Genomic DNA, 13,693 nt, shown 5'->3' on the forward strand with positions numbered 1-13,693 from the left:
CACAATGCAGCCTTAGACAACTGCAAGGCCACAACCTGAATGAAGGGATTAAAGCCAATTTCATTAAAGGGTTAAAGCTTCAAATAAAAACACGAGTGCTTTAGCTTGCTAAACTACATCATGGGACAAGGTAAAAGGCACAACAGAAAAGGTACACATGTATAATGATAAAAGAGTAAGTCTGCTCTGAAAAAAATAGGAGATTCATTATCGAAAGCTATACTTCGTGAGGCTAGCGTTAATGCTATACAGCTGTGCACACTATACTGCTGATGTGTTCATTATGAAGGTTTTGTGGCTAGTTTAGGAACAAGGTTACTGCATTTGTGTATAATGCGGTAAACATTCCTGTAGAGGGGAGCAGGAATTAGTATAATTGTGATCTTGCAATCTTGTGACATGTAACTGATGGTAACTGCTGAATAGAAGTCACTATGGGACATGGGTGAGGTACATAGGCTTTGAGGGAGACCTCAATGTGTCACCTTTTCTGTAAAATAATGTTTTTGTTTGCAATCGCCGCCTCGGTGTGTTCAATTTGGGGCATAGGTCCATCAGGCAATGAACCCAGCATTGGGCTAGGGCACTGTCATTACTTCATATATTGGGTGGTATACACTGTATTCTCACAGTTGTCTGTATGAAAGACAAATAATGACATATAGTAGCCTTATACATGTGCAGCAAACATCAAGATTTAAATATAAAAAAGGTACTTATACAAATGGTACCTTTTCTATATTTAAATCTTGATGTTTGCTGCACATGTATAAGGCTACTATATGTCATTATTTGTCTTTCATACAGACAACTGTGAGAATACAGTGTATTCCACCCAATATATGAAGTAATGACAGTGCCCTAGCCCATCATACAATGGTACCTTTTGTATAATGAAAGCATTGCACATTTTGTTTCATTCTGGAATCACTGCAGCTTGTTGCAGATGCCACCTTAGGCTATACAAGTAATTCTTATGACCACAACTGGGTCTTGGGTTTTGGTTGTTAAGTGATTGCAGTCATTAAGCAAGGTGCCCAAGGGACTGCCTCACTCAACAACTGTAATCTGACTCTCCCAGTTGTAGTCACTAAGTGGATATTGAAAGAGCTGATTGCTAAACGAGGCCAAGCAACTCACCTCTGCACACAGAAGGGAATTTCTGGATCAAAGATTGGAGCGTTGTCACTCCATTCCACCTGTACTCCATTTTGGGCCTGGAAAACTTCCTGTACCATCCTGGGAGCTATAATGGCCCACAGGGGCACCTCACGAGCCCCCAAAATGCAGTGTGAGTGCCCCCATGCATGGACCCTGCCCCTCCATGCATGCACGTCCCCTGCACGTGCCCTGCCCCCATGCTTTCTCTTTTCATTTTCCTCTGGTTCCGGAGCTGTCCCAACTTCAGCAGCTTCAATGGCTCCGCTTCTGTTGCCAGCAAAAAGAGATTCTCCTGGATTAACCAGGGACTTTGCGGTGTCCCTGAGATCAGCAGGACGTACTCTTCCCTGTCACTGTCTCTTCGGGACAGTCTAGGTCCAAAAGAACCGTCCAGCGGCAAAAGTATTGACTGCGATCTTGGAGCTCCAAGATTGCACGTCGTGTCGTGGCGACGTCAGCTCCTCCTCCCTGGGTCTGTATCATTTCATACAGGTGACTGTCCAGTCTCCTTGAAGCTGTCCATTAACTTTCCATTACCATTGAGCAACGTGTTCCAATGCCATTCTACTTTCAGTTCTAACTCACCTTTCCCCACATTGTCAGCCAGCTCTCAAAGTTGATCACCTATACAGCAGCTAATCAATAGCAAGTGGACCCATCTTTCTTTCTATATTCTTCATAATCCAATTTTCTTTGCATTCACCAGCTTTTATTCAAACAGCTTTTGAACAGAGTGATTTTTTGGGGGGGGAACAGCACTAAATCCACATCAAAAAGAATCTGTCTATCAATAGCACAAGTAGTAGGTCATACTATGTGGAATACTCTTTCCCCAGATATGTGGGGAAATGCCATTTCTTTGACATTCTGGGAAGTAGTTAAACCTGTTTTAATTCATAAGCATTTGGCCCCTGCAGAGGGTTGCTATGTTGAGTTCTAGATTATATTTTTGAAGAGAATTGGAATAAGAATTTAGCTTAATGAAATGATCCCATAATCATTTATTTATATATAGTTTGCATGTATTTTTAATTACATTTCCCTGGTAGTTCCTTTAAGTATAGAATCTTGTTGCAGTGCAAATTTGTTGTTTGTTGATAATTTAATGTGTATAGAATTTACATCACAAACGGAGGTAGGATATTCAGGAGTATTGCTGTGCTTCCTCATTTCTTTCCATTCTTCCGTAATAAACTTTAGGGTTGAGTTGTCAGAATAATTAGAGCCTCGACAAATCTTGTATATCAAAGCTGTAAAGTTGCATTCCAAAAAGGTATCTATAATATCTTCACACAGTGAATAATGGTACCAATTTCTCCCTTAGACTATCTTGTATCTTTATTATTTGTAAAGCAATTCTTTCCCTACTGGGGTCTATTATTAGTTATACCAGTGATGGAGAACCTTTTTTTACCTCAGGTGCCAAAAGCACATGCGCGCTCAAGTGCCTACCCCCAAAAGCATATGCACACAGCTTTCTTGGAACCCGGGGAGCCTAAAAATGGCCCGTTTTCCAACTTCCAGTGGGCCATTAGGTCCGTTTTTTGCCCTCCCCAGGCTCGAGAAGCTTTTTAGGAGCCTGGGGAGGGGGAAAATGGCCCAACACGCAAACCAGAAGTTTAGGAATGGACTTCCGGGTTGCCATTAGGCTATTTTTCTCCCTCTGGAGGCTTCAGGAGGCTTCCCTGAACTTCCGGTTTGCCATTCAGGGAAGCCTCCAGAAGGTGAAAAATGGCTGAAAATCAAAGCTGAAAATCAGCTGGCCAGCACACGCATGCGCGCTGGAGCTGGCAGGGCAACAACTCGCATGTCCTCAGAAATGGCTCCACATGCCACCTGTGGCACGCGGACCATAGGTTCCCCATCACGGGTCCATACCCACCTTCAGACTGTCTTTGATCAACATTCTATATAAGACCAGTGTTATTTGAGTGCTCTTCTTCTTGGTTCATCTTGATGCAAGAGACTAGTGACTCCGTGTAAACTGCCAGTTTTAGAAAATAAACAACTGTTTTGATCCTTTCCAGTTGTTAATGTCCATTGGGGGAATACAGATGGCAAGATTTAGGGGACAGGGAGTCACAGAATTCTAACACTTGCCTTGTTTTTGTATCCACTGATTCTCTGTGTGTGTGTCCTGTTTTCACTTCCCACCACTGACCTTATGAATACTCACCTTAGTCTCAAGGGTCCCAACTGCACTGTTGTTCTGTCATTGGAAAGCAAGGAAGACAGAGAGCAGACTGTGCTGTATCAGTCTATCAGCCTCTGTCTGTCTCTGTCTCTGTGTCTCTCTCTTTCTTTCTTTCTCTCTTGTTATCTACTAAGAGCGTCCACCAGCAGGTGGCGCTCGCCCGAGTCCCCCTGATTGGTCCAACTGAGCCAAAGTCTTGGCGGGATAATTCCTGTCCTCCTATTGGTTACCGGTCTGACAGCTGTCAGTATAAATAGCTGTCAGCCGGTCTGTTGTTGTTCTGTTCTTGCCTGAGTTGTGTTAATAAACAGTTGATGGTTCAGCAGCCTCCTCGTCCTTATTACCTCAGAACTTAAAATCTCTCTCTCTTTCTTTCTCTCTCTCTCTCTCTCTCTCTCTCCTTCTTTCTTTCTCTCTGTCTCTGTGTGTCTCTATCTATCTGTCTCTCTGTCTCTGTCTCTGTCTCTCTCTCTCTCTCTCTCTCTCTCTCTCTCTCTCTCTCTCTCTCTCTCTCTCTCTCTCTGTGTGTGTGTGTGTGTGTGTGTAAGAAGCTGTTGACCAAGACTGGCAACAGACACTTTTAGTTAAGTGAACCTGGGATGCAGGAGAGGCAGTGTTTCTTTGAGACAGTCTATCAACTATGAGATGTTTTAAAAGTATTCATTCATGTATTTGATTTGTATCTCACTTTCTTATTTTGGTCAATTCAAAGTACAATTTCTATTTCTTCACAACAGTGACTCTGAGAGGTGAGTTTGGCTGGGAGATACTGGCCCAAAGCTTTTATGCCTGAGAGAGGACTAGAACCCACAGTGTTTCTGCTTTCTAGCCTAGCACCTTAGCTAATATACCAAGCTTTGGATGTTTGTCAAAATGGCTCCGGTGAACTGAAAACCATAAGAATTTGCAATTTCCTGACTCAGGCACATTTGATGTGGAAAAATTTACTCCAGGAAGATTTTGACAAAGAAGAAAATCAAACAATGCATTTACAGTACTCTTTTTTTTTGAGAGAGAGACGGAAGGCTGTAACGGTTACAAAGAGAAAAAGAGCCTTGTAGTTTGAGAAGCAACTTAGACAAATGCCATGATGGGGAAGAAAAGGGGAAAGAGAGGAAGGTGAAAGAAGAAATAAGGAGTGGAGACATTCTAATTGGGATATGTTTAAATCAGTTTGGAAATGTCACCACTCCTTATCATCAAATTGTACGCCAGCCTGAATGTATCCTCAAGGTCTCCCACTGGATCTACCCTCAGGTTTATTATTAAAAGAAACACCAGAGGATATTTTAGATCTTTGTGCTACAGTGCTTTCACAATCAACTATGACAATAGCAACCATCTGAGCAGCATGCACAGCTAGATTGTGGAGAAGGCATTTTGTTCACAGCTAATAGTACATGAAGACCTAACTGGAAGCTTTGGGTGAAGCAATGAGGACGGCTCAATAAACAGCTGGTGCTCTTATGCAAACAGGCAGAGCAGTTTCAAAATCCAATAGAAAGAATAATTAGACTCCACCGGAAAACTACAACACAGCAGAGGGACATTAAAAACAGCAACACTGCAGCTACACTCAATAGGCCAATCCCAACCCTTATGAATTGGAGAAACCATGTATGTTTCTATTCTCTGGTCTTCCGCTGAGCTGAAAATATGGCCATCACCATTGATTCTTGAGGGCTTGAGAAAATTTTCCAGAGAACTAAAAATTGTATTGCTAGTTTATAGCCCTACCTAGAGTGATATAAATATCTGATTGGGTCATATTTTACATACCAAACGTAATACATTACAAAGGGAGGAGAGGTGGCCAGAAACAATACCTACTGCTGATGAATTTGTGTGAGGTTTTCCATCATTGTTCAATTTTATTGCTATGTGGTTTTCTTTTTTATTTCTTTTTTTATTTCCTGAGACTTTAACAGATTGCAAATACTGTTAAATAAACAAACAAGCTCTTTTTTGGGAGAGTATGTTAAGGTATTATTCCAGAATAGTGTTAAATTCCTGTCCAAATTAAGCCTAATTATCCTTTTCTTTTTGACTATTGATCAATTGACTTGCACAAACCCCGAGAGAATATTGAAAGATAGTTTTATTTATTTAAAAAAAAACAGTATCTTCCATACTTGGCTTTGAGATTTAGCCTCCACACCAAATTTAAAAAAAGCAATTAGTGGGCATTTTCCCACCAGTTCATAATATTTGGTGGGATGGGAAGAAAATCAACCCTTGCTATCAACCAGTCTCTGCCTCTAAAGTGCCTGGAATGCTATACATAAGGATAGCACCATTTCTTGGCATCATGCCATTGGGCAGGATAGAGACTGTCAGTGAAGACAACAGTTTGCATGCTGATGCAACCTCCTCCTGGCCTAAAATGAACAGCAATTTCACTCAACCGTGAAGGAGAATCCTAGTGCAGACATGGATGGAATGAACTTAACATCCTGGCTTTATTTTATAAAACTCAAGACAGAATGCATAATGCTCCCTTCGTTTCTTTCTACATAAACAATCCTATGAAGAGAGACCAGCTCAAAGTCACCCAGTTAATTTCTGTATTCAAAACTACAACTCAAGGTACCCCATTTTCAAGTCCAACACCTTAACTGCTACACCAAGCTTCATCTGTTTAAGAACAATCATAAAGCTTGACTTTGTGAGCATCAATATAAAAGGAACATGATCTTTGGCAAGGAGTATAGAAGAGCAATGAAAAAACTAAATGAATCCTACATGAGTGAACACTGTATTTTATTATGCTCCACAACTGTATCAAATTAGTTCTAGCTTCAAGCTATTGTTAAGGCTGTGGGGCATTCCAGACTTTTGCGGTATTCTTAAGTGAGAGTAAATTGTATTTTATGATAATAGTAAGACTTGAATTAAGACTATATCACATATAGTATCACACAGCAGGTAGCTCAACCGAAGTGCTACAGATATATTCTTATCAGGAAACAACCTTATATGAAACGCTGAAGAATTTTCAGCTACAGCAGCAAGATGAGAAGTGGGAAGGATTTAGCCAAGATCAATCTAAGATGAAACCAACAATCTTCACAAGCCAAGTTGGACACACTTACAGCAACATCTCTTTGTGATAGACGAGAATAGGAGAAGAGAAATATTACTCAGCCTGGCTTCGGAAGGATCTGGTTAAATTACAATCAGTCCAGAATATTTTCCCTGGAGTAGCAAGCTGGTATATGAGCAGGAGTAAAGGGTTACAATCATAATTTACATGAGGTCCAAAACACCAAAATATACTGCAAAATTTGCAGAGGTTGCTGTGACTTAGATCAGTATGTGTATAGCTTAACATCTCAGGGAATCTACATATTTAGCATGCAATTGTTCTGTTTCAGGGAATAATATAGGAAAAGAGTTCCACATGACATTACTTCCAAATTTCCAAATATGCTTTCAGGATTCTTCACTTTTTCTTCCATATTAACACCACCCTGATTAGGAGAAAAATGTGTGCTTGTTTGTTTGTTTGTTTGTTTGATTTGTGTGCCACCCATCGCATTTAAATGTGATATATAAATGAGATACAGAATGTCTGAACTGAAGTGATTCAAATGGATGAATCTGTAATGCACTGGTATTTTAGTCATATTATATACTATCCTTTCCAACCTGCTGATGTTATCCAGAAATACTAGATTACAACTGGGGATTATGGCACCTGTAGTGCAATCCAATACTTCTAAATAAATTGAACTTCTAGTATTGAATTCTGTATATTGCAGCCTATATCAGTTTTGGAAACTGTAGTAGAACTTTCATGCCACTCTACATTTTCTGTTGTAATAGCAATCATTGATGAACTCACTTAAATAGCCTTTTAATTTCAAAGAATTAAGGAAATTGAACTGATTTCTTAAGAAATTTTCCCCCCACTTCTGTATTACTGTCATTTTTTCCCAACAAAACTACTTTAAAATTTCATCTTCAGGCGAAGATGAAAAGGCTACAACAAAGAGCGGAAACCATTTTCTAGCCTCAGATAAAAATGTTTTAAATAATATTTTGTGTATGTGTGAGTAAGGCAAGGACTGGTATATTTACTACAAAAAATATTCTTTTTTTCAGCAAAAAAAAATTTATTGATGCATATATAAATGAACAATGCAAGTAGCTTGTTTGGAGGAGAAGATAGGACATCTACCAAAGCTGCACAAATTATTCAGTAAGACTAATGAGTCAAGGTCCTATCTGAATTCACTCTCTAAAACTATCACTTGAAGGATCGACTAAGATTTTCTGGACACTCATGCTTATCTCTAGAAGATACATCTGCTCCCATAGAGGATAATGACATTAGCAATAGCAATAGCACTTAAGACTTATATACCACTTCACAGTGCTTTACAGCTTTCTCTAAGTGATTTACAAAGTCAGCCTATTGCCCCCAACAATCTGGATCCTCATTTTACCAACCTCGGATGGATGGAATTCTGAATCAACCTTGAGCTGGTCAGGATACCAACTGGTGGCAATAAGCTGAATTAGCCTGCGATACTGCTTTCTAACCACTTTGCCATCACAGCTCATTAAAGGAAAGAGCTGTAATATTTCTTCAGAGCTTTACTTTATTTTTGTTTGAGTGATGGGTTCGACTAGATGTCCAAGGTCCCTTCCAACCCTGTTATTCTTCCTTAATTTAAATGAACAGGCATGCAATGTTGATAAATATGCAAAGGGGGCATGGGTTCAATCCTAATACTGTATCAATTACCTTAATACTTTTTATCCTCTTTTTATCCTCTAACCCAGTGTTTCTCAACCTTGGCAACTTGAAGATATCTGGACTTCAACTCCCAGAATTCACTGGCTGGGGAATTCTGGGAGTTGAAGTCCGGATATCTTCAAGCTGCCAAGGTTGAGAAACACTGCTCTAACCCTAGAGATGCTACGGGAGGGAGGGAGGAAGCCTTATCTCTTCATTAGGATGATTTACATGCAATAAACTGGCACTTTGTTTTCTTCATCACCAGTCAGTTGGCAGGATAAAAGAAATTATATCATACCACCTGAAGATATAAGAATAAAAAACATTTAAGTGAAATATTCACTTTAGTTTGCCAGAATTTAATGGAAGAAAGCATAACACAGCATGTATGTAATGCACCAAAGCTTTGCAAAATTATATTTTTGAATGAAACATAATGGGAAATGTGTTATAAACATGAGGTAATTATTTTAATACTGCTGAAATAATTTAACTTATATTTACATTTGACCCGGTGTTACTGACTGCTTTGTTTCAGTATTACTCACTTATTGGACAGGGATCATAAGCCCATAATCAAAGGCCAGTGTAGCCAATGGCTCAAAAACTATATATACATGGCTGAGTTAATATTTTATACATTATGAAATCTTGCAGAAATTAAAATATATGAACAATACTATCATGCCTAGGGCTGATTACCACACCCAGAGTCTTGCAGTCAGGAAGACTGCATAGGAAAAGTACATAGTAGTGAATTAATAGCTTGAGAGCACAAGCCAGGAGATAATATCAATGGAGTAAGAGAAAAATAGAGACCACAATAGTAAAATAGAATGTAAGGAAAACAGGATCTAAGATTTAAATCAGAATTCTGAAGAGCAACAAAACTGCCATTGTTGAATTTGAAAGTTACTGAAATTACTGAAAGAGTATAACTTGGGATGCTCTTGCCTCTTATCCATTCCAGGTCTTTCTCTATTTCTAATCACGTCAGGAAGTCCAATTCTTCCTCCTCTCCCTGCTCTCCAAGTTGCATCCTCATGGGCCAACTCTGCTGGTAGTCCTCTATTTATAACAGTTCATTTAGTGACCCTTCAAAATGTGGTACTTTGAAAAGGGACATGACCATTTTTTCACACTTAGGACCGTTGCAGCCTTCCCTTGGTCACATGATCAAAATTCAGACACTTGGCAACTGGTTCGCATTTATGACGGTTGCAGTGCCCCACGGTCCTGTGATCACATTTTGCGACCTTCTGACAAGCAAAGTTAATGGGGAAGCCAGATTCACTTAACAACCATGTTATTAACTTAACAACTGCAGTGATTCACTTAACAGAAAAAGTCATAAAACAGGGGAAAACTCACTTAAGTGTCTCGCTTAGCAATGGAAATTGTGGGCTTAATTTTAGACGTATGTTGAGGACTATCTATATACATATATCTTTGCTGTTATAAATCTAGACCAGTGGGTCCCAACGTGGGGCCCACGCACCAGAGGGGGGGCAATTTGATTTTTAACAGGGGCAATTTGAACCTTGTTTAAACCAAGTTAATGGCCTTTTAGGCTTCTTCCGCGTGAGTAGAGTTCGCTTTTTGAATAAAGTAAGAATTATATGTCGGGGGGGGGGGGGCATCAGGATTTTAGAGATGCTTAAGTGGGGCATGGCCAAAAAAATGATTGGGAACCATTGATCTAGACTGTGTTCCACATTTTTCCAGCTCCAGGTATTGTAAGCCACGTGACATGTTCATAATTCTTGAATCTTGGATTAGACAGAAATGTTACTTGAGCTTCCTCCTCTGATTGAACTTCATTCTTATCAAAGCTAAAAGCTTCATGGCTATACACAGCTTCAGTGGAAATAGTGATATTTCTGAATCACCTTCTTCTAAGATTCATCTAAATCAAATTGCTTCATAATAAATACTAGTTTTTGTATGATAAAAATGTAATGAATTATTATATCTCCCTTGCTGAATTTCTCACAAAAATCAATTTTTTAAATTACATTTTCAGTTTCCAAGGGAATGGGAGCAATATTATTCCACGTAGCTCTCTGTATTAAATCAGCATTTTTATTTAACATTCACCTTGAATTGCAAGCAATTGGAAAGCAAACTAATGACATGAATGCCATTATTCTTCTTCTCTGAAAATTTTTATACTGAAGCTCTTTCAATACACTGTATTCATCACTTTCGAAAATCTCTGAAGTACAGTAAAGATGACCATCTGTTTCTAATTAAGCAACCCCAAAATAGATTTAGATGGATACTAAATACATATGATATCTTATGTTAGTTAGCTTACGATTTCAGGTGTGAGTTTAATGTCTTTTAGTAAGCATTTTTTTTGTTTTACCAAAATAGTAAATATTCCTTTTATATAAACATCAGCTTTTAATATAAACTAATATGCTGTAGTTTAGGAGACAAATGGAATGAAGGGTACCTATAAAAGCAGAATGTCAATTAACCTAAATGGGATTTTACATGTGTATTTCTTACATACAATATGTTACAAATGTGTAAAATGGAAATGGGTTTATATACGTACATGTGCAGAACTTACAGGATACAGACATTTTATCCATTGCATCGAAAATCTGGTAAACCCAAATCCCTTAAATTAAAGATATATTATACAAATGCACAAACACGCACCACGACTTAGCTTTTAAAAGATGAATCATCACAAAGGATAATTGTTAAGACTGCAGTCTTCCTGAAAAATCATATAAACCCAACTGAATACAATGGAGTTTATCTTTTACTAAATATAGATAGGATTCTGCTGCAAATAATCCTAAATATTGAATATATAAAGATATAAATGAGCAAAAAAAGAGTTTTTGAATGGGCTTAAACATTGTGATTCATTGTTCAATCAATCTCATTTTCAGTGGGCTTCTTATTTGTTCACTCCTTGTTCTAGAAGGATTGAAACTGGTAAGATAGGAATCAACACTTTCCAGAAGGGAAAACTGCTATGTCAAAAGAGATCAGTGATGGGTTCCAGCAGAGACTACTGCCGGTTCGTTCAGGGGTGTGCCACGCATGCACATGCACTGTGCACACATGCGCAGTGCAGTGACGTGCGGTGAGGTTTATGGCTGGTGAGGCTGGTGACGTCATCAGCGCGAGCCACAGTCCCTTTCATGATGACTCAGGAAGGCGGGGAATGGGACCACGTGTGCAGGAGGCTGAAGCTGCCTCAGCCTCCTGCACACATGGTCCCATTCCCCGGCTTCCTGACTCCTGAGTCAACATGAAGGGGACCATGGAGCGCACTCCGCGGGACCGCGGCTCACACTCCGTGGTCCCCTTCATGTTGACTCAGGAAGGAGGGGAATGGGACCATGTGTGCAGGAGGGAGGCTGAGGCTAGAGGAGCCTCTTCCACACGTGGTCCCATTCCTAGACCACGTGTGCAGAAGGCTACTCAGCGCCTTTTCCCTTTTTTTATTTTCATGATGAGAGCGGTGAGGCTCTGCCTCCCCTGCCTCCCCTGACCGCACATCCCTGGTGCAGTGCAATAAAAATGCTTTCTCGCATGCACAAAAACAAGCCAAAACAAGATGGAGAACTGGTTCGGGGACATGGCAGGCCTGGCTCTCTGCCAGTTCCAGCGACCCAGGCCGCCAAGCTACTACCAGTTCAGTCGAGTCGGTCCGTACCAGTAGTAACCCACCAATGGATCAAGTGCTTCTCAAAGCCAAATAAAAGAATGACAAAATATCTGTTGATGTGGAAACGTAGAGGGAAGAGGCTTAAAATATGAATCCTGGAACACAGACTTTCATACAGATGTTATCTTTTGTGCATACCATAGCATGCCAATATTTTGTGTGTACAAAGGACTTTGCTTTTATCTGCAATAAAAAGGGGAAATATTCTAAATGCATCAGATCTGTCTGCCTTTTGCTGAGAAACTATACAAGGTCATCTGGAGAGATTCTGCCCCATCTGTGCAAAGCCTGTTAATTGGTTAACAAATAATAAAACAAAACATATTAACAACTTAAATGGTTTTTCACCTCAGATCAGCATGCATATGAGAAGGAAGAAAGAATAACCAAGACACTTTTACGTGGGCAAGTTAAAAGCCCAGAATTTCCAATCTTGAACCAAAACAGTGAGCCCCAGCATAGCAAGTTATTCTCCTGGACAATGTTCTGAGGAAAAATAAATTTATTTGTGATCACATCTCTAAGTAATGAAGGTGATTCTGCACAGTGATAGATATATGGATACCTTCAATCTGAGAAACTCCAAATATATTCCCTAGGTAGCCCACCCAAAATTCTAGAGTGCTTCAGTTTGGGGAAAGCAAATATAGATTTTAGTTTGGACAAAAGAAAAAGACTTTAGTCCTATATACTTCTGTACTGTAATCCATGATGTTATAAAAACCAATAGTTGAAACAGAACTTACCTGCTCATAAAGATTCTTTATTGGCTTCCATGGTTTACCACTCAAAAGATAAGGGATGGTTATGCCATAGTGTTCGAGTTGTTCTCTTTGAATCCATTGCCTAGGGAATTCCAGTTTACTTTCAGCAGCTTCTCCTAGTATAATTTTAAAAAAATGTTAAATGTTAGTGAAGGACTGGCACCAGCAGTACAGCAGTACAAACTATTGCTAAGTAAAACTGGAAGTATAACACTAGCAATATCACTTAGACTTATATACCACTTTATAGTACTTTACGGCCCTCTCTACGTGATTTACAGAGTCAGCATATTGCCCCCAACAATCCAGGTCAGTGATGGCTAACCTTTTTTGGATTGCGTGCCAAAAGCGGGGGGAGCGCAGGAGGGTCGTGCACGGGTGTGCCCACACCCATAATTCACTTGTGATAGATAAAACAACAAAGCGACAATCAAAAAACTTTTTTTTTGTTATTCTTCTTACCCATTTACTCCTTACATTGCGATATTGGACACAATTTTAGAATACTTCACTACTGTATTTGATAGGGATTACTTTTAAGTGACTTATTGTTTGAAGGTGTCCTCAAACCAAGTCCAACTTCACAATGAAGAAGCATTAAGAAACAAAAGTATACGGACTGATATAGTTCACGATGCCCAGCATATGACAATACATTTTTCTTCCACATTATTTGCTTACAAACATTCTCACTACTGGGGAGTAAAGTTGAAAAAAATACCTTATGAAATCCCTTCTGCGATACTCCTGACTTTCTAAAACTTCATGGCTCAAACAAATGCATACAAGTAGAGAAAAACTAAGGATATTTAACCATCCCTCAAATGTTAGACACTTGTCAGTTGATGCAAAATCTGTTTGATATATTGACCTCTGAAACACCTTCTCAGAAAAACCAGCATCAACAGCCTTCCTCAATCTGTATCCAAAGTCATAATACAAATTATATTATACTTGAAATTAATATTAAAATGGAAATTATGTTGATTGCATTACGTTATGCATTCTGTAACATTGACACCTCTCTCTCTCCAAATATAGGTACACAATAGCAAAGTTTAGGATTTCAAAGACATGAAGATTTTAAGATGCTTTTTCTGAAAAGTCAGAAGATGGTGTCAGTAGCCTTCAAAAGG

At 39.3% G+C, this 13,693-nt stretch overlaps 1 protein-coding gene across 1 annotated transcript in view; it reads right to left on the reverse strand.

The window, feature by feature from the left end:
• Window positions 1–13,693, reverse strand: part of ADAM12 (ADAM metallopeptidase domain 12) — a 294,296-nt gene that overhangs the window by 254,464 nt on the left and 26,139 nt on the right. The window contains exon 2 of the mRNA XM_081954809.1: window positions 12,540–12,673. Coding sequence (XP_081810935.1) covers window positions 12,540–12,673 — 134 coding nt within the window. The remainder of the gene's footprint in view (window positions 1–12,539; window positions 12,674–13,693) is intronic.

Source organism: Natrix helvetica (assembly GCF_964273705.1).
Source record: "Natrix helvetica genome assembly, chromosome: 5".
Taxonomy (NCBI): Eukaryota; Metazoa; Chordata; class Lepidosauria; order Squamata; family Natricidae; genus Natrix; species Natrix helvetica.